Source organism: Molothrus ater, chromosome 6, assembly GCF_012460135.2.
Source record: "Molothrus ater isolate BHLD 08-10-18 breed brown headed cowbird chromosome 6, BPBGC_Mater_1.1, whole genome shotgun sequence".
NCBI classification, from domain to species: Eukaryota; Metazoa; Chordata; class Aves; order Passeriformes; family Icteridae; genus Molothrus; species Molothrus ater.
Window position 1 is genome coordinate 27,095,625 of NC_050483.2, and position 20,914 is coordinate 27,116,538.

Genomic DNA, 20,914 nt, shown 5'->3' on the forward strand with positions numbered 1-20,914 from the left:
GCAGATTAAACAACCTTTGTGAAGGCTAGAGTTCATAAGAGAGATAAAAAATGTTTGTGCTGTTTCTTTGTCCCGAGTTGAAACTCTAAGTGGTTGCTTAGTGTGAAATACGTAGTACACCCTAGCTTACAATCTAACCAGTTGAAGTTGTGCATGCAATTCAGGTCCCCAGGTATCCATATTGTCCTTCTGCCCTGCAGATTCTCTAGTTTGGATTACCCAGGAGCAACAACTGCTCTGCAAGAAGCAGCTCTCCACAGTGTAAATGAATTGCTTATCTAAAGGTATGGCTACATGGGTAAACTCTTGCAAAGCTAAGCTCCAAATTTGCATCATCAGCAGCTTCCTCCTGATCTAACTCCAGTTAATATGAAAGCTTACCCATCTCCCACTGAAGGGTAAATTGCTGGCTTGTGCTCACTGAAGGGTAAAAGTGAACACAATTGTACAGCAGAGCAGCTGACAAGACATGAAAATTAACATGCTGGTTTATCTTGCAGTAATTTGTTCTGCAGCCATACCCTGATGATGCACAAGGCAGCGAAGCTGAGTGCTTCAACATGCACTTTTATCCATGACAGTGTTGTTTCTGTCTCTGTTGTTTCTGACAACTCTACCCCAAGTTGTCAATGGACTGATAGAGGTGTAAATGGTAGTTTTTCTGTTGGTCAGAAGAATAATGATGCTCCAGCTCTTCTTAAATTGCCTTTGGAGCTCTGTTTCCAAAATACATAAATTTACCTAAAAATAAATGGTAACATAAATTTTAAAACTCATTTGTCTTTTTGATACCTTTTGTAGGTGGGTGATTTGAGAAATGGTCTAATGTCTAGCCTCATGTTGAAATCTCTTGAATTACAAAAGTGGTAGAGATATAAATGTTGTGTAGGTGGTTTTTTTTTTGCTTTGTTGGGGTTTCTTTTGCCTTTTTTTTATCTCCAGTGGGAATGACCATTTAGATACTCATCTGTCTGCAGTAAGATAGCCTTGAAATCTACCAGGACCCAATGTGGCTGTTTCCTTATTTCTCCATAAGGCTCAGGACTTTGAGCCTTTGTTTACAGTTTGTCTCCGATGCAATGTTATGTTTTGTGATTTAATTAGATTTTGAGTTCCCTCTCTTGACTTTTCACTAGGTTTTCTGAGTTCCAGACAAAATTAGTAAAAATTTCAGCACTTAATTGGAGCGATTCACTGTGCTTCTCTTCTGAATCCTCAAATATGCAGCCTGTGTGAATTGTTCTATTTAACACTTTCCCATAGGGTGACAACTCTAGTTATGTTGTCCTGACATCCATGTTACCAGCAAATTAGGTATTTATAGGACATACTGTTTTGCAGACTACTTGTAAGTCTGATATTTCAGAAAATGAAAGTGTGGCCATTGGAGAGAGCTTGCTCGTTGCCTGACAAGAAATTAATTTTGCTGTTTGTCAGCATTTCTATCAGATAGAATAAGCTATTTTTAAACTGTTTGTTGCCAACATGACCTCAAAATCAGAACATGTAGGAAAATGGGTTTGGTTTTTGGTGAAAAGGAAGTACTTTGGGCAAAGTGCCACTTCAGTTTCTCATACAAAATGTAGTTGAGGAGCTCTTATTCTTATCCTCCCCTGGGGACTGAGATTCCTGGTCAGAATAAATGTCAGATAAGGCGCCAGTCTCTTGGGCACCAGTAACGCCCGGGAGGGAGAAGTCCAACAGAATGCTCGCATAAGCAAATGTTATGATAAGGCAATTAGACTGCGATTTTTCACAAGTGGCACAGTGCTTGTGTGCTGTCCTCATTCTTGCTCTGCTATTCGCTTGAGTTTTTGAGATCCAGAGTTACCTTGAGATCTTCAAAGCTGACACGAACCTTACGGCATCCAATTGTATTTCCTTAAAAGTCTGTTGCCCCTTTTGGCAGAGTAGAGTATCTATGTCCATTTGTCCCTCGCTGGAGTGCAAGGTCTGGCAGCTGGGCTGTAAGCCATGTGCTGACCAGATTTCTGCACTTTACACTGAAGCAGCTGGAGCGGTGGTTTTGCTCTGGCACTGCCAGTCTGCAGCAGGGACAAGAGTGGGTGTCTGTCCTTATGAGCTGAGATGCCATGCAGAGAATTGCTGCATTATGTTTCACCTGCCCAAGGTGATTGAATGGCATCCCTTGAAATTCTGATTCCTTCAGACAGATGCACAGAGTCCTCCATCTGCACTTTGTAAGACAAAATACATAATTAATATTGCTGTGATGCCTCTCTAAGCCTTGATGGAGAGTAGAAGCTTTGCAGCTCCTCTTAAAACTTTGAGAATTGCCTTTGCACATTCAGAGATTTTGAAATGGCTTATAGCTTGTAAAATACACAATGTTTATAGAAGAGTGTTATGATTTAGCCCGAGATGGCAACTAAGCCCCCTTCAGCTGCTTGCTCACTCTTCCCGGTGGGATGGGCAAGGGAATCAGAAGAGCAAAAGTGAAAACTTCATGGGTTGAGATAAAGATAGATAAATGCCACACAGGCAAGCAAAGCAAGAAGTTAATTTAATGCTTCCCATGGGCAGGCAGGTGTTTGGCCATTGCCAGGAGAGCAGGGCTCTATCACTCACAGCAGTTACTTGGGAGGACACTGTCACTCTGAATGTTACCCTTTTGTCCTTCCTTCCGTCTTTCCTTCCCTCCCCCGGTTTTACGTGCTGAGTGTGATGCCATATGCTGTGGGACATGCCTGTGGTCAGCTGGGATCATTCTCTCAGCTGTGTCCCCCTCACAACTGTTTGTGCCCTGGAGCCAGCTCAGTGGTAGGGTGGGGTGAGAAGCAGAAAAGACCTTGATTTAGTGTAAACACTCCTTAGCAACAACTAAACCGATGTGTTATCAACATTTTTCTCAGCCTAAATCCAAAACACAGCACTGTATCAGCTACTGGGAAGAAAATTAACTCTGTCCCAGCTGAAAGCAGAACAGAGCTGCTTCAACTCACCGAGTGATATGAAATGCGCATGGTTTTTATTTTGCACATAGGTTCTAATCTCTGAATCCACTCAAGTATTTTATCTTCCTAGATATGACAAGCATTTTGTAGCTATGAAGGAATGAAGTTAACACTTCTTTATAAACAGATAATTGTGATTGAGAATCCTTCAGCAATTTCCCATCCCTGCACTTATACTGCTTGTTAGACCTCCTGGCTGTTCTAGGTACCTACTAGGAACAGTTGCCTACAGCCTTCAGCAGACATCCCAACCCTTCACTTAATTTGCATTTGGATTTGGGCTGCTTGGAGTGTCCCACCTTGTTGCTTTCAAATGCTCATCAAGTAACTTTGAGCACAGTGTTTGCTGTAAAAGTGGTCTTTGGTGTGGCTGTTTTCTAGTGTAGAAATACTGCAGGAATTATCCCGTATGCTGAAAGGACCCAGAATACTGCAAGACCCAGGAGTGTTGGAATTCAGGTGCCACTGAACTTGTGCATGTGACTGTTATGCTTATTTGCACTTAAACAATTAACATCACCATGCTTAAATCACCCAGTCCTAGTGATACAGTGGTGTTTTCTTTATCCATGGGTATGTCTTTGAATTATTACTTATCTTACAATAGTTCTTTTAATAAATGATGGAAAGATGTAAGATTCTAGAGAAATCAGCCAGTATCATGCCATGAAGATACAGTGGGAACTGACTTCTTTCATTATCTGCTGCTTGAGGAAGAAAGTAACAGTTGCTGAAGGAAGTTTTAGGGAGTCACTAAGAAAACATGCAGCTTTTTGTTATTTAGCATGGCTAAAGTGTGCCATGTTTTGTGAGATACAAAACAATTTAGTATGTGTAGTTAGTGATGGGCAGTGATTTTCTATAGTGCTTTTAATTTCTGACTTTTGTTCAGCTTTGAAATTGTTGCATTTTGACTTTAAACTTCTTAAATGTCAGATACCACAAACAGGAATGTGTTGATTTTTCTCACCTATATAATACAGTTTTCAGTGGAAGATACTAGTTCTTTTCAAGGTTTAAAGTGGTGTTCCAACTGCTTTTAAAGCAGCTTTTGTTCAAAGGCCAGCCATTGACACCTGTAAATATCTATATTCTGTAGTTTATTCAGTCTAATGGGAAATAAGTGTATGTAATCCAATTAGATTTTGCTGCCTTGCATTCTGCAGCATCTTTTTTTTTCAGTCAAAATGAGATGTCATGGTTGTGAGAAGGCTTCTTTTTCAGGAATGATGACCAAGTCTCAAGAAGCCTTTCAGTATGTCTTCCAAGTATTCCCCACTTTGTATCCCATATGATTTTACTTCTTTAGGTGAATATTGAGTCTTTTGGTTAGTAGTAATTTTGCTGGTAGCTTCTTGGCTAACTGTAGTTTGAATCTAGTAAAGGTGAGCAAGTCTAAAGCATAGATTGGATTGTATATAGAAATTGATACACGAAGGCACAGTGTATACGTTTTGAATTCTAGGCTTCAGAAGTATATTTGCAGCACTGTCTTCCCCTTTTGAAGAAGGGCATTTCTCATTTAACCACAAGAATTCTACCAGACTAAGCAAGGGCTGGACTGTTCCCCTCAGTAAAAGGCATGAACCTATCTCTCGTACTTAATGAACACTGCAAGCGCCTTATTTTAGGATCAGTTTTTGAGCTATGAATCCTTGCCTTGCATTAGTGCCTTGGAAGCATTTGCTGTTGGTGTTCTGCTTGGTTGCTTTAGGTAGGTGTTTAAATTTGGGGAGTCAGGATTTCATGTGCATCACTCTTCAGAGCTTCTCTGTCAGCTATTTTATGTAACTGTATGCTCCCACTAATACTTATTCCTGGGTGTAATGCTTCAGTTGCTGTGGAAAGATGTTAAACAAGTAATGTGGATTTGTGTTTTCCATTTTGAAGTGAATTCCCATCTTTCTCTGAATCTTTGTCCAAAATATTTTCCTCTCACAAGCCCTTCCATTCATCTTTGCAAAAGCTCAGGTTTTCCACAGTGTCATTTGTCGTGAGAGTGGTTGACCCAAAGTGGCTAAATGTGTGTTTGGTGCCTATTGGCAGTATTCTTTATTTCTTCTTCTAGGACGTGAAAATCTGAGAGATGAACAAACTACGGCAAAGCTTTAGGAGAAAGAAAGATGTCTATGTCCCAGAGGCCAGCAGGCCCCATCAGTGGCAGACTGACGAAGAAGGCGTTCGTACTGGCAAGTGTAGCTTTCCTGTTAAGGTAAGAGTTACTGCCCTTCTTTTGGATATCCATGAGGTGCTCTTGCCATGAATTGTTTTTTCGGTTTCTTTTGGCAAGCATAAACCAGAGACATGCTTCATTACACACTGACCTATTTTACAGTTGGCTCTCATTGCAAAGGATGTGGCTTTTTTCTTAAAACCAGATGGCTCATGTAACAAATGCCTTGGAAAACCAGTCCGAGATATCCTACATTATTATCTAGTTGAAATAAGTCATGTAGCTTGGTAGAGGAGTAATACAATATTTGTCTTCATTTTTCTGGAAGATCAGAAATGATAGACCTCTTGGATTGCATGAAAAGGTACTCAGTTCTCTCTGTTAAAAGTGTAGTTGTGGTTACAGTTTGACTTGTAAGGTAAGTGGTGAGCTGTGCTTGAAAGCAATCCTTCCTCCCTCTCAATAATTGAAAATATTTTCAAGTAACACCTGGGATTTCAACCAGTGCATGAGGTTAGAAGCACCTGCTAACTTCTGAGAATGCCTCTGTGCTATGATCTTATGTGTGTATATTATTGACTATTAATGCATATGAAACTGAAATTACCTTTTAAAATTCTGGTAACTCATTCCAGATTATCAGAGTATTATAAATAGATATTTTCTTTTTTGTGTCCAATTCTCCTTCCTCTTTATTTAAGAAACAATAATTTAATACTTCAGAATACTATTTACTATTAATAAATACCAGAATAAAAATAAATACAAAATTTAGGGTGGCTTCTTGCATATGCTCCCCTTTCTTCCTCAAGGTACACTAATAGTAAATCTACAATAGGTTGGAAGCAGATGATGTTTGAGGAAAGCTAATGGGTTAAATATCAATGTACAAGGAACACAGTCTATGGTTCTGACACCTATGGGCGGGCCTTCCATTAGGTATTTCTCTGTATTATGCTTAAAGTAATTCTGTCTGATAGTCAAACATGTGATGTTGCTAGGTGGAATTCTTTAAACTGACTTGCATGTTTTTGTGAAGTTGTGGATTGGTAAGTATGAGGTAACTTTCACATGAGGTTAATGCCCTGCTTTACCCTACTAGAGTTGCTTTTGTCCTTTTACATATACTCAAGTGTATACAACATTTCTAGTTCATGGCTGCTGGCATATTTTTGTCTTGAGTTATTTTTCTGCTAAGAGGAAGGAACTGTAATTCAGTCCTGAACAGAGATGGTGTTTTGCCAAAGCTTTGAAAGCAATTGCTCTGGGAAAGCTCAAACTAAGATTAAGGTTTAACACTGTCTAGGAGAGAACAGAGCTGTAAGTTTGAGGATGGTGATTTTTTCATAACTTAGGCATTACACAGGTTGAAAAGCAGAGTGCTCAATTTATAGGCATTTAGTTTTATTCAGACTTTTCAATCCTTTACTGAACACAAAGGGTGTGAACCACTCCACACTGTTAAAAGACTGACTTTTTTTAAACTCTCAGTCAGGACTTGCACTTCTAATGACAAGTGCTTCCTGTATTTAAATGAACCATTCATCTATTCTGGGCACATGTACCCAAAGTCAAAAAAGGTTTTGGCCTATTCTGTGCTGAAACGGCATAGAAAGGGATGAATCTTTGCATCCTTGTCATCAAAGTGGGACCTAGGTGCACTCCTTAGTCTGCTTTTGATTGGAAATCACAGAATTAATTTAATTTGTTCTTTGGGAAAAAATGCTTTTAAGGTAAATGTAAGGGACATTCCTTGATTTGGTCAGAATGGTAGAGTATTAATATCTAAAGAACTTGCAATTAGGTGAAAACTTAAATTCAGAACAATTTAATATTATGAGGTGTTTTATCTTACTTGATTAGAATTTATTTTCCAATGTAGTGTGCCTTGAAATGGACAAAGTGGAATTTTTTTTAAGGCTTGAGATGCAGAGTGGGTGTTAACTGGTGTTGAATAGATAGAGACAGGAAGTATGCCATTGTGAGGGAACAAGATAAACCAGATGCAGAGTCATCGCTCTAGTGGGTGGTACTGTATTTTGCTCACAGAAAGAATAGAACTTTGTGCTATTGAAGGAGAGTATCCTGTTACGCCTGTCTTGGGTATTTTTTGGGAATTCATACATTCCAGGAAAAAGTATGCAGTCTCCTATGTGCTTAAATATCTGATGGGGTGACTTTTCTTCCTGATACTCCTCAGTGGAGCAGGACAAAGCGAGATATTTTGGGAAGAATGGTTAATGAATAGGAATGCATTCAAATAGGAAAGATGATGAATATACCTGAGTTTTCTTTAAGTTTTGCAGTGGGAATTCCAAATTGGTCTGTTGTCTGTAGTGTAACTGCTCAACCACACCTGAATATGTTGGGGGAGCTGGGGAGGGGGTGCACAAGATTAGCCTGTTCTTATGATCTGCTTTGCCTGCTCTCTAAAAGTCGCCTGAAATTCTTTGGAGTTCAAAGCATAACTGAGTAGCAAGACCAGAATCTGGTCTTGCTTTCAGGGTGATGAAGACTTCATCTGTACTTAGTGAAGACCTGAGAATTCTTAATAAATGTTGCTGCAGCTGTCTGTAGGATTTTCTGTTTGAAAGTAAAATATATGAGACTAGTGTGGTAGCAGTCAAGCTGTGGGTTTTGTTACCTCTAATGCTTGCTATTTGATATAGGTAAAATGCTAATATACTTTTTTTTTTTTTGAGATAGAGACAGGAGACTAGTGCAAGCACGTAAAGGAACACTTGTTCTTGGTTTTTCTTGTAAAAAAAAAAAAAAAGATCTCTTAAATTGGTTTGGTTTTTAACTTCTTGCCTTTGGGCATTTATATTTTGCCCAGAGCTTGGGTCTTTGTAGAGTGCTACCACAGATTTATCCTTTTTTAGACATTACAGAGCATGTGGAAGCACTTTGAAAGTCATGTTGCAAATAGGATTTCATCCTGCCTTCAGGCTTCACTCTGTTAGTGTTGGACAGGGACTCCAGTAGCTGCTTATTCATTGTGCTTGGAGGATGCTGTACTGCAAATGGATTTAATGTTAATGAAAGGTTTTCTATGTTGGCATGTTTCTTGAAGCTCTTCCTGTGCTATGTCCACAGATGATCCTTATTGTTAAAGTCATTAAGTGTTCTGTTGGATTTTGAGCAAATCTGATAGATCTATGGATCATCTTCCCTTTGAGAGAGAAGATGCTCTGTGGAAAGTACAGGCAAAATCCCTTTAACGTTCCTTTATGTTGCTTTAAAATTCAGGGGAGTAGATTTGATCCACAATTGGTTCTCCCCAGTGCTGTGCTCATAAATTTGGAGGTGGTGATAATCATGAATAAATACTGTTCCTTCTAGTCAGTAGCATTCCTTTTTGTTAATAGTCTGTGTTTTTCTGCTAGTTGGTGGGGCTGTGTTACAGGTAGCCAGGTATTGCTCATATTTTCTCTGTGTTGGAAATCTAACCACACCTGAGGTGGTAACCTGACACTCAAAGATAGGGCTGTGCAATGGCTGCTGGCTTTCCTGTAGTGCTCTTCTGTGTAAACTGCTTTGAATCTGCTAAAGTTAGATTGAAAGAAGGGCCAAGGAGAGACAGGTCCTGTCTGTCTGCAGAGGTATGGAAAGGATGTTAAACTTGTGTTTAGAAAAGTGACTTGCAGACTTTTGATATTCCATTGGGAACTTGAATGGTGTTGCTCTCCTAACTTTGGTGTTGTGGAGGCATAATACCTTGCAGCTTTTATAGGTGTTCATCAAGAGTTGCCCCATTATAAAACGTGGCACTGGTACATCTGTTGCAGTCTGTGCATAAGTCTGTTTTCAGGGACAAATTCTTTTCCACTGTCCTAACAAACTGAAAGGTAAATACTGTGTTTCAATGGTGAATCCTTCCTCTGAGAGAAAAACAGTACCAGATACATTCAGTACATAGGGGTGTTAGATGAAGAGACTGTATTTAAAAGTATTTAGAAGTTGAATGTTCTAACAGACATTATAGCTGTGCTTATCAGCACTATAATTTATTTATACACAATTTTATACATTAGAATTGTAACAAATGAATTTCATTGACATACACCTTTTCAAACTTGCTTTCTTGCTCCAGACACTACCTCACTGAAAACATGCAGCTGTTCTGTGGTATAATGACTAAAGTATTTGACGCTAGGGCTTCTTTTGTGTGAAAAGCCTTTTCCAGTGTCCCTCTGGGTAAGTGGTTTTCATTCATACAAATGCTCTTTGGAGTAACTGGTCTGTGAAATTTATATCAGAAAAATTAGGTCATTTCCTTTTACCTAAGAGAACTAAACAAATAAAACATTTGCAAATTCTTGGTGGTTCTGAGTAAAAGGATGTGTTAAACAGAATATTAACAGCTGGCTACTACCTGGTGTTCTAGAAGATGCAGCAGTTCTGTGTATCTTGGATTATTTAATTAGTTTAGTTCTGTCACTTCTATGTTCTTGGTGGTCAGTCTCTTTTGACCTTAAGGCATCCAAGGCTGCTGTTGTATATCACCTGCAGGTATACATGTGTTTTTTAATTCAACCTAGAAGGCTAAAGATGTCAATGAAAAAGCTGGTGTGGAAGAGTAACAAACCACATTTCTATCTCTGGCATCCAGGGTTTGCTGCTGAGTACCTGGTATCATTGGAGTTAGCCTTTACACTGAATTTGATTTCTATGTTAGTGTTGACAATAACAATTGTATGGATACAGTTGTACTTTTGTATATAAAAGAATTGATTTTTCAGAACAAGTACTCTTGAACTGTTTCCTGTCTAACCCTTGCTTTTATGGGAGATGTTTGGAAGACACTGCATTGTTTTGTGTTCAAGAAGAGGCAGAAGGAAAGGGAACATCTGGCACAAGCCCTGTGGAGTATCCTCACTGGGACCTGTGAATGTCAGTTCTCATCCCTGGGGTCCCTGTGTTTAGGTTGTTGGGCCATACATGGCACTGCTGAAACCACCATCAATAGGAGCTAGGCCATTTCAGTCACTTTGCTTTGTGTTCTCACACCCTTCGTGGCTGCCCAGGTGTCCTGTTTGGTTTTGGAATTTGCATATTGAACTTTATTGCTTCATGTGAAATTTATAAATCTCATATTAAAAATAACTTCTTATATTTAATAAGTTTATAAAGAAAGCTTGCATTCTGTTTCTCCAGGTCAGAAAGATTGGTACCAGCACAGGTGACTGTGGCTTTTGTTTTGTCTTCAATGCACTTCTAGTTTGACATAATAGCTGTGAAAGAATTTACCAGCGTGATGCTGAAGTGCCTTTAAGTTAAGCATGTGATATTTTTCACTGCGAAAGCCTGAGATACTTGAATAGTCTTTGGAAACTATGTTAAGTATTTTTAAGAAATCAATGTGACAAAGCTGCTGATTTCTGAAATGTTGTGCAGCCTTACACGTTAAACACTAGAAATCTCTACCTCTGAAGGCATGAACTCATGTTAGCAATGAGCAGTAATCATGCCTATTGAATGCTAACCCTCAGAAAGCAATGGTACACTTAAAAAATCCTGCAGCATTTAACATCACAGGAAAAAGGCTGGAAGTCAGCTAATTATAAAAAGTGGTGATTATAATGCAAGGTGTGACGCTTACCTCCAATATATTCCTATGCATTTTTGTCATGGCTAAAAGGAATGTAAGGTGATCCCTAATTTTTAAGCTTTTTACCCTAGTGTCCAACCCTTAGTTTTGTTTGAATGGCCTTGTGAACAAAAAGTTTTAAATGAAGCCTGTTGCTGAGTTTTAAAAAAACTCCTGTCTTTGGCAAAGGTGAAATTCTTAAATAGTTTTATAAACTTCAGGTTGTTTTAAAGATGGGACAATTAAAATGGTTTGGATTTCCTTGCAGAAATATTTATTTTAAATGTTATTTAGGTGTTGGAAATCAAAAAGTTCTCATTGGGTTATACTTTTTTATTCTGTTTTTTAAAATTAGGAGATCCCCAGTGTTGTACATGGAAACTGAATTTTTTGCAGGAGTTGAAGAAGAGATACGGTGGACACCTGTGCAGTGTGTGTATAACACTTCATGCTATCAACACTTGATTTTCCTTTATATTTTCCTTTTTTTAAAGAAAGTTTTAAATGGTTGTCTGTTCCTGGAAAAATAGGAATTGCACATCAGAGCACAGAGTTGAAAACCGAAGTCTGACAGTACATATATGAAGCTGTGAGGGATTAGGAGAAATAGTGTGTTTAGCTGCATCAAGGGAAATTTAGGATGTGCATTTGCAATAACAACTCAGCAAAATAATATCCCTTTCTACAGTGAGACATGTAAACTACAGGGTAGAAGGTCCAGCCTTCTGATCTCCAGTTACAGAAATGTCATAATACTTCAAGGCTGACTTCTCTGATGTAGATGTGGAAGTAGATCTTGCCCTGAAGCAAGTGCTGTCCTACATAACCTTCTGAGTTCCCTCTCTGCCTCATTTTAGGGATTTATAAGAAAATGAAGAATATAGCATTTGTATATCCTGTATTGAGCTTCTTTATTGCATCTTCAATATTCCTGACTCAAAATGATTTTTCTGTTGGTAATGATAAAGGTCATGTGGGAACCAGTATGTGAAATGCTCAGTGTGGCTCTTAGGTGGGTGTGATGTAAAAAATAGAGAGAACTACTGGTATAGGTACTGCTTTAGATTCTTTTGATCCTCATTAATCAGACCCATTTAGCAGTCATAGCTTCTACAGTTCCTTGTTTTGAGGAATTTAACAGGTTGGTGAGACATTTTGATTTCTGGCGATGTGTGTAGCATCCTAACTAACCTATTGCTTTGACTAAGCAAAATTAAACTTTGTTGATGCTTAATTATAGAGTTTCTGTTGTCTATGCTTCTACAGCTTTGTCTGAGCAAACATTTGTTTCAAACTAATAAATTTAGAAAGCAGGAGCATGAGTGTGAGAGGAGAGAAAATATTGAACATTGGAATGTAAATCTTAGAAGTCAGTGGAAAAGTAGCTCAGCTTTAAGACGTATTCAGGATTTCTGGATTTAAGCTTATGTCTGCTTGCAAGACAGCATTTCACTCTGAAACTTTGGTGCTCAGGCTTTAGTTCTTGAGCAATGCCAATTCTAGAAGCATATCTGCACATGCAGATGTCAAGTAGTCAGTCTTACTGTTGCAAATAGTACACCAGAACTTTTACAGAGGAAGAAAGAGGAATGTCGTTGCCTCTAGGAAAAATACCAAGAAATGCTGGTGTGCTTCTCTTTATGGCAGCTTGTTTCCCAGCACAGGACACCTTGGCCAAGACTTCAAGTAAGCTCATTTCCTGTGTCCATCTAGTTTCAAATGTAATCCAAAGAACCTAATCTGTTACTGCAAATAAAACAGTGCATGTGAACATCTGCTGATACAGAGGGAATTTCAATTATTTGTGTAGCTGAGTCTGTTTCAAATAGAAACTGTAAAAGCATATTACCAGACTTGAGCAAACAGAACTGGCTTGAGTTGTCCAGGTTGAAGGAGCTCTGGTGAAGGATCTTTTTTGCCAGCTGTTATTGTTGAACTTTGAAATTTTGAGAACTGAGTCAGTGAGTATTTGAGAGAGAAATGAAAACAAAGAAGATCAGAGCAGTATTGCTTGTACTAGGACACAGATGCTGTTTTATTTCTGACCTGGTGTATCAGCTCTTGATGTTTTAGTAAGAGCAATTTCAATAGCATGTATTGTGAGAAGAGAGTAGGAAAACTTCACCAGAAACACTTGATATGGTAACTTGAGTGGTTGGTTTTTAGATGAAGTTGGAAAAAGTTTAAAATTTTGAAAAAGAATAAATTTTCTCAAGCACTTTTCAAATTCTAAGCATACTTTGCTGTGTGCCAGTTTAACTTGTTTCTGTGTCGATTGCTTTGTTTGGTTTGAGATTGGGAGCAAACAGCATCTTCAGCGAAAGAGAACATGAAAATCAGTGATGAAGAGGGAAAGTTTTTTTGTTTCTGTTTATTTGCTGTATCATAATCTCATCTTCTTATTGCTAAAAATGTTAATATAAGCAGTGCTTCTATTTAATAATGTTCGCATTAAGGACTTTTCTCCAACAGCCCCTGAAAGTATTTTATTTGGATTAGAGCTTTTATGTTATGTTACTCTGTATGTGGGCTCTGCCCACATGGATTTTAGCTTTCTGTAAAAGCACTGGTGGGTAATTTCTGGTATAACGATTAAATCTCTTACAGAACAACTTCTGTCCGAGAATTGCTGATGTCATGACTATCATTCACTGGTTGCTATGGAAATTAAGTAGGAGTACATTCAATATTAATACTGCATTCCTGCTATGTGCATTTTCCTGATGGAAAAGTACTCACTTTCTCCAGGAATGCTACAATCCCTGTGACAAGAAATGCTCTTTGAAAATATGTCAGAGGTACTCCTTTCCTTACTGTTCTCAAAGTCATCATCCACCACAGTATGGCTTGGGCAGTTCTGTGGATTTCTGTGTACCCAGCACTTACGTGCCCCAGTCCTTGAGTGTGTTTGTGATAGTGTGCTGTCATGGATTTGCATGAGTTTTTACTTACATAGGACACTTGCTGCCCAGTTGCTGCCCACAACTTCAACAGTATGTTTCTTCTCCTTTAGTTTGAAAGGGAAGTTCCTTTCAAAGATCCTGAAAGGTTGTGTATAGAAGTGTGGGATTTGTGTGTCTGCTTTAAAGTGGTTTCCATGTAATCCTTTTCTAGTGATGTAACAACAGAGTTTAACAATAGTTAATTTTTCTGAAGTCCTGAATTCTGGTGTTTAACTTTCATTTCTGGCTCTAACTAGTAGCTGCATTTCCTTTATTAAATTTTGAAATGCCATTCATAAAATGCTGCGGCATTAGTAAGTTGAGCTAATATTTCAAATTTAAGGCTAAGTTGAGATAGATTTACAATTTAGCACTTCTGTTTAAAATAGAAACTTTAGAAGAGGTTTCAGTTTTGACAGTCTCTTGCCAGTCTTCTTGAGGAAATATTTTTGTCTTTGATTACAGTCCATTAAAAACCATTTTTGTCTTTGATTACAGTCCATTAAAAACCATATTGCAGCACTGGTAAAATACAGCAGCTGTGTATATCTACTCTTAGACTGATGAAAGAAGCTTGAAGACTTGGAAGGGAACCTGCTGCTTAAGGGGCATTTGGCTATGAAGAGGACCACAGCATTCTGGTTATAGAATTAAAATTTGTTTTTACAGGAAAGAAAAGTATATTGGCATGTGTAAGCAATTAACACACCACCACTCCATCCCAGAAAAATTAGAAACCAAAGCAAGAAGAATTTTGAAATTGCTGTAAGATGTTCAGCACCAGTGCTAATGATGAACTTTTGGCTTCTGCAGAACTGGCTTCTGCAACAGCAAGAAAAAGTTTCTTTTCTCTTTGTATGAAGAGCTAGAAGTGTAACATGTAAATGCAAACAAAGTACCTTTTGTCCTCTATATCATAAAGAAGTATTGTGTGAGAGTGTAATTTATTTTAAAATTCAGAATTGATTGATGCTCAATGAGGTCTGTGGATTATACCCCTTTGGTGTGGATAGATGCGCTTGATATGTGTAATAATGTCTCCATTCACAGGAGTGGAAGCAGTATTGAAAACTGCAGCTAAACTTGCTGTCTCCAGCAGCAGTGGCATGACTGATTGCTGGAAGTTGGAACATGGGACTTGAATAGAGGTTTGGCAACACAGGGGAGAATGGTTGTCTGTTTTGCAGTGTGACATGAGGCAATATTTACCCTGTTCCATTTCTCCCTTTTCCAAGCAAAAGGCAGGTTGCCAAGTACAGGGGCTGAATGGTTTGAATCTTCAGTTGGAAACATTCTGGCTACACTGAAGTAAATGAGATGTGCAGATAGATCAGGAAATCTGAAAGTTGCCCTCTATATGGGTGATACAAATGGTCATGCAAACTAGATGGTTTGTTCCTTACACATATTTTTTTTCTGTCCAGTACACACCTCAGGCTTGCTCCTGTCTATATCACTCTCTTCTTAAAGAGAAGTTGCTAAACCCAAAACTTTCTCATGACAAATGTATAACAGAATTTCTGCATCTGGAACTTCTCCCAGAAAAGTCATGGAAAAGTCAACTGAGTAGCTGATGATGTACATATGTACTTCCAGACACACACTAATTGCATCTTTAGTTGTTACTGTTTGTGTATTTTTAGGATTAAAATGTTCTGCTTCGTGCTCTAGAGAAATGAAGATCTTGTGCAAGTGTTCAGCAAGCTCAACTGAGGGAGTACAGTTGCTGTTTTGGCAGCTCCAGCATTCAATTATAAGGCTTCAGCCTCACAGAGCTCATTTTGAAAAAGCTCTAAAGAGTCAGATCTTTTATTTACCTTCTAATTTCAGTGCAATTTATTTTTCAAGCTGTTCTCCAGCTGTGAGGGCTGATTTAAATGAAATTCTTCCCAAATTGTTCAATCCACATTTAACTCTGTTTAAAAAAATGCCACATAGTGAGCTTTAATGCTAAAGCTCTCTGTCACTTAAGATATTGTAAATCTTTCAGCAGTTTAATGATATTTAGAGCTTCCTCTTGTGCAGCATCTTGCCTTGCATGAAAAACCTCAGCTTTCCAATTTCTATTAAATCTTTGAAACAATCTTGATTTTTTCCATATAGTTGAATCTCTGAATCTGAGGGTGCTTCAGTATGGTACTGTGAGTGAAATGGTTTTTTGTCCAAGTCTAGTATCCTAATTAATGAAAGAAAATCTAGGAGATTTCAAATAACTCATGACAGAATAGTCTGTTACGAAGTGCAACTTATTAAAACGTTATTAAACTTGTGTTTACTACTGCATTAAGTGACACAAGCATTGATTCTTGTATCGTATTTTAAAACCACTCATTCGCTCTCTAGCTAGCCTAGAATCTAAAGGCTGAATTGCATACAACTCTTACAATGGCAAGTAAATTGCTGCAAGTTTCTTTCACCTATAGCTCTTACTACAAAACTTCAGAAAGGTTTTCATAGTTTCTCTGATTTTATTCAAGAGTTAAGTACTTTGAAAAAGGATATGAATTTTTCTGAGAGAACACTTCCTTTCACTATAAAAAAAACCTCTCTATGATTGGAAAAAGCAGGGAATTTGGAAAAATTAAAGCTAAAAGTTTGAGTGTAAAATTATCCATGGTACCCTGAACACTACATTCTTGACATATATGTCTTGCAACTGGTTTCTCTATAGACTAATATTATTCTAGGTTATAAATTCAAAGACTTTGAAGCTTGATGTTTCTATTCACTGTTGTGTTTCTAGGGGGTTTAAGTAGTGCTTGGTAAGATGAATCTGTGGAAAACAGATTTTTTTTTTCAACCCCTCTTTGTAAGAGCGATGAATGTCTCAGTGTCCACATAACAGCCTGTTGTTGTAGTGAAGAGAAACAATTTTGGTTTACAGTTTTGAAAAATGGGTGGGCAAATTTCTCATATTTGGACATTACCATGCAAATATATTTGGTCATCTTACTGTGTAGTGTAATTTGGTTTTCAATAATAAATACATTTATCATTATTAAAAAATTAATTATTCACTATTGTCTCTATATTGATGTAAGGTTTTCTTGCTATGCTAGTAAAAAAATGACTAAAGCTGATGATGAATAAGCAGGAAAGCACAGTTTTCAATATCTTCCAATTACGTATTTTCCCCTGAGTAAGGAAAGTCTGTCTTTTCCTCCAAATTTCTAGTTGTATTGTGCTTTTCTGCTGATGCTGGTGCCCCCATAGATATACACAGTCAAATCCCCAAATGCAGGTTTAAAAGGAGGCTGGCAAAGTGCTGGTAATGTCTATTGCATCAGCTGTACTGAGATGAATTCAGATCTTGGATTCATCAAACTCCCAGGAGTTTAAGGAGCTGCTATTAACCTTTTCTCCCCATACTCTTTCCTGCAGTACTTGGGCCACGTCGAAGTGGATGAATCCAGAGGAATGCATATCTGTGAAGATGCTGTGAAGAGGCTGAAATCTGTATGTATATTTGTTTACTGGGAACGTTGGCTTTGGGGCTGTAAGTGTTACTGGAAGAGGTCTGTTCGGAGCTGTGCTCCAGCTAAAAAGTGAACTTTTGACCCATGTTAGGAGAACAGTTGGCCGGTTTGAGAGCACTGCTGCTCTTGGGGGGACGTGCTAATCTGATGATGAGAGGGAGAGTTACAGCTGTTCTTTCTACTTGCAGAAACTATTTGCAAAACAAATGTGTAAAAATTCTCTGTGACCTTTCAGGCTAAGTTGGTACCCACATGGGACTTCAGCCATTGTTTTTTAACAGCTTCTCCCTCTCTCTCTTTTCTTCTCCCCCTCTCTCTCTTTCCCTCTGTTGCCTGCCACTTTAATAGTGACTTAATTCGCCATTATTATACAAAATATTACTTGTTTTAGGATGCTTTTTTTTCTAATGCACTGCAGCATTGTAGTCATGCATGAAATAATCTGGCTTGCATTTGCTCAAAGTGGCCTGAAGGCTGCCTAATTCTGACATGTCATGAAGTGGGCTGCTCTTAGTTTGGCTTCTGTGAACGTTTGCTCCTGTAAATGGCACTCGTTCAAAGCTCTTTGTATTTCTGTGGCTCATTTGAAGAGGTCTTGTCATCTCTTTCCTGCAGTAATAATACCACAGAATCCTGTGGAAATAGGAAACTCCAGAAAGGCAGTGATCAGTCTGTCAAGGAACTGAGGCTTTAACATCATTGAAAAGCACAGGAGAAAGGACATGAAAAAATTGGATTTTTAATAGAGAGAGAGAACTGCAGTCCTTGTCATCACTTCTCTTACGTGTTTTATCTACATACATTCTTCAGTATGCATGCAGTGGAAGAAACCCTTGTATTCTTGAAGCAACAAAATCCATCAAACAGGTCCATCAAACCCTTCTACTGGCTTAAAATATGTGCCACTGGACGTCCCTTTCCTCATCAAGTCTGAGAGCTCAAACGGTTTCCATCTAAACCTGTTTTTTCCCTTCTTTCTAGCACACAGCAGAGCATTACAGGTTATCTTTTCTGCCTTCTGTTGTGCTGTAAAGTTTGTGAATTGGTTTAATGCTCTGATTAAAATCAAGTCTTTTCATTCTTTTCTTTCTCAGCTAATGTATAGTAACCTGTTCAAGCTGCATCCCATCTGTTCCTATTCAGTCTGCAGTGATTAGTGATTGATTTTTATTAAAAAGGGCCACACAAAATATAAATGAGTGTCTTTGTTCTGTGGATTTAGTTTACGTACCTAAAAGTGCAAGTACTGACCGCATAATCAATTGCATCCGTTTTTGTCTCTGATTTTTTTCTGATTTTCTCAGAATACTTTCTGTTAGCACACCAAATAGCACTGCAGTATCTACTTTGTGCTACTTCTCTCATTCTCTTCCCTGGGGAGCTATACTGTGAAGTAGCTGTTCTCTAGTTTATAAAATCTTACAAGTCCACGAGCCAGCTAAGTGTAGCTAAGCTTATAATTAATGAGACATACTAAAACCATAGCACCCAGTTTCTTCTGGAATCTAGATTTCTAGGACTGTGATTTTTGATCACATGAATTACTGATTCAAACATCAGACTTGGATATCTAACTTTTACAGTTAGTCAGCATTTTCTGAAAGTAAATAGTTAGATTTCCTTAATTCATGTTATGTCATTATTCCAAATTGTGCATGGCATGAATTTATCCATTTTCTTAAATTAACATTTTTCTTCAGATAGTTTTGATTTCTTCTGCTGTTTGATATCTATGTGTACCCCAAATACAAATGTGCATCTCTTAAAATTGCTATTTGTCTCCTTTGTCAGTGTTGGAAGTTGAGAAGTGAAGGTGAAATTCTCTTTGTGCCCCAGGAGGAAGATTCAGATTACCAAAATTACTTTGTGTGCTTTAGTTGCTAGACTCTATCAGATGCAAGGTCCATTTGGAGCTGCTCACTGCAATTCAACCCCTGCCCCTCACCCCCACTATGTGGGTTTTAAACCAGGGGCATTTCTTTAGGACATCACCATTACTGGAAGTTCTGTTCTGTACAAGACACTCTTAATTTAGCAGAAGCCAAACACTGGGTGATATCTCAGCATGTGAGGAATGTGATGAGAAAACAGTTTGTTCTTCTGGTAGTCCCTTGCTTTCACATTACTTAGTTATTTTGATGGGCTTTCTCTTGGTTTTGAGAGAATTACAAGTTTGAGCTGCAGTGCTCAAACTGAAAGACTGGCTTAGGGAAATTGGACTTCACTTTTAATGTGGTTAAATGACATTGAAGTGTATGTGGGCTATTTTAAACTTTATTCTCTGCATGTAAGGTGTAGGTTTTATAAATCCAGTCAATAAAAATTAGAATTGTTGAAATATTTGTATCCTGTAGCTTCCAAAAATTAAGTTCTGTCTGTCTTTTCTTATTCTAATAGATATATTTTCACCTCTTAATTCTTGCTGTACAACAGCTGGCAATTTATTTGGGGAACTGAAGACTATTCTTTTATAGGACTGACTACTGGGTTTTAAAAGATTTTGTGGGATTTGCTAAGAAGAATATAGAACAGTGTTAATCTTGACTTAAGGAATAGTTTAATTACTGCTTTACTTTTTGAAAGGTGCAAACAAGTATCTCAGTCTCTTTATTATGGGAAATAACCTTTCAGGGATTTTTTTATTACTTGCTCCTTTAATGGGTGTAATTGTTTTTCAGCGCTGCATCTTGCAGAGCTTGTAAACAAGTGATAGTGAGAATTTTATGCAGACATTGCTTAATTGACAACGGAGTACAAGAAGCCACTTTTAGCTCAAGAATCCCTCATCCACACTGTACTCTGTTGCTACAGTTTCATAGCTCTGAAACTGCACACCAGCAATACTGTAACTTTCTGTCTGATGAAATGGCATCACAGTCTCAATAATAGATTAAAAACCCCTCATATTTAGCTAGTTTATTATTAACATGGGTTTATATTATCAACAGAACTTGTATTTTTCCTTAGTAGAGTATTACCAATGTAGTTTTGCATTATTCCTTTAGTAGAGATACATTGCTAGCTTTATATACATTTAATATCTGATAAGATTCTTGTAGATGGACATGAAGTTCTAAATGGTTTCTTCACAACCATTTAACTGAATTTAAAATATTTAGTGCCAACTGGAAAGTAGCTTTAAGGGCCTTGTTTAAGTGTATTTGACTCAGGTGTGGGAACATCATCAAAGACAAAAGTGTACTCTCTCATGTCATATTTTGATTTTAAATCAGCTTTAGCTTGTAGTGTTGGTTTCTAACTTGCCACTTTTTGTTTTAAATTATGCATTTGTTTTAATATATGTTCTTGTTTTAGCAGGTAAAGAGACATAATTTAATATTTTTAAAAATGCATTAGTTACCTCTAAATTACATTAACTTAGTGTTGTTTAAAATCCATTTTGCATGACGCCTTTTCCATTAACCTTGTCTAGTTTATTTAAAAAAATAATCTTGTTTAACAAGCTTTTTTCTGAGAGCAAAATTAACCATCACCTAAAAATGAGGTAGCTTCTGGTGAATCTCTTTAGCTTTTGCTGTCTTTAAAAAGCTGTTATTTAGTGTAATGCAATAGTCATCGCTCAACTTGGCAGCAGCATCCACCCTTCTCATTATGTGCTCTACATTGTGATTAATCCATTAGTTCCCCTCCTAGTGTTCACCATATCCTGTCCAAATACATAACTGTTCCTGCCTCCAAAAGTGCTTAAGCTTTTCAGCTGACTGAGCTTGGAGATGTTCTTTATACAGTGTCTGAGT

General features: G+C 37.8%; 1 protein-coding gene across 1 annotated transcript in view; it reads left to right on the top strand.

Annotated features, from left to right (window-relative positions):
* NUMB (NUMB endocytic adaptor protein) overlaps positions 1-20,914 on the top strand; it is a 51,983-nt gene that overhangs the window by 11,898 nt on the left and 19,171 nt on the right. Inside the window, 2 exon segments of the mRNA XM_036384934.1 lie at positions 5,044-5,187; positions 17,062-17,136. Of these exon segments, the coding sequence (XP_036240827.1) occupies positions 5,062-5,187; positions 17,062-17,136 (201 nt within the window). The 5' untranslated portion in view covers positions 5,044-5,061.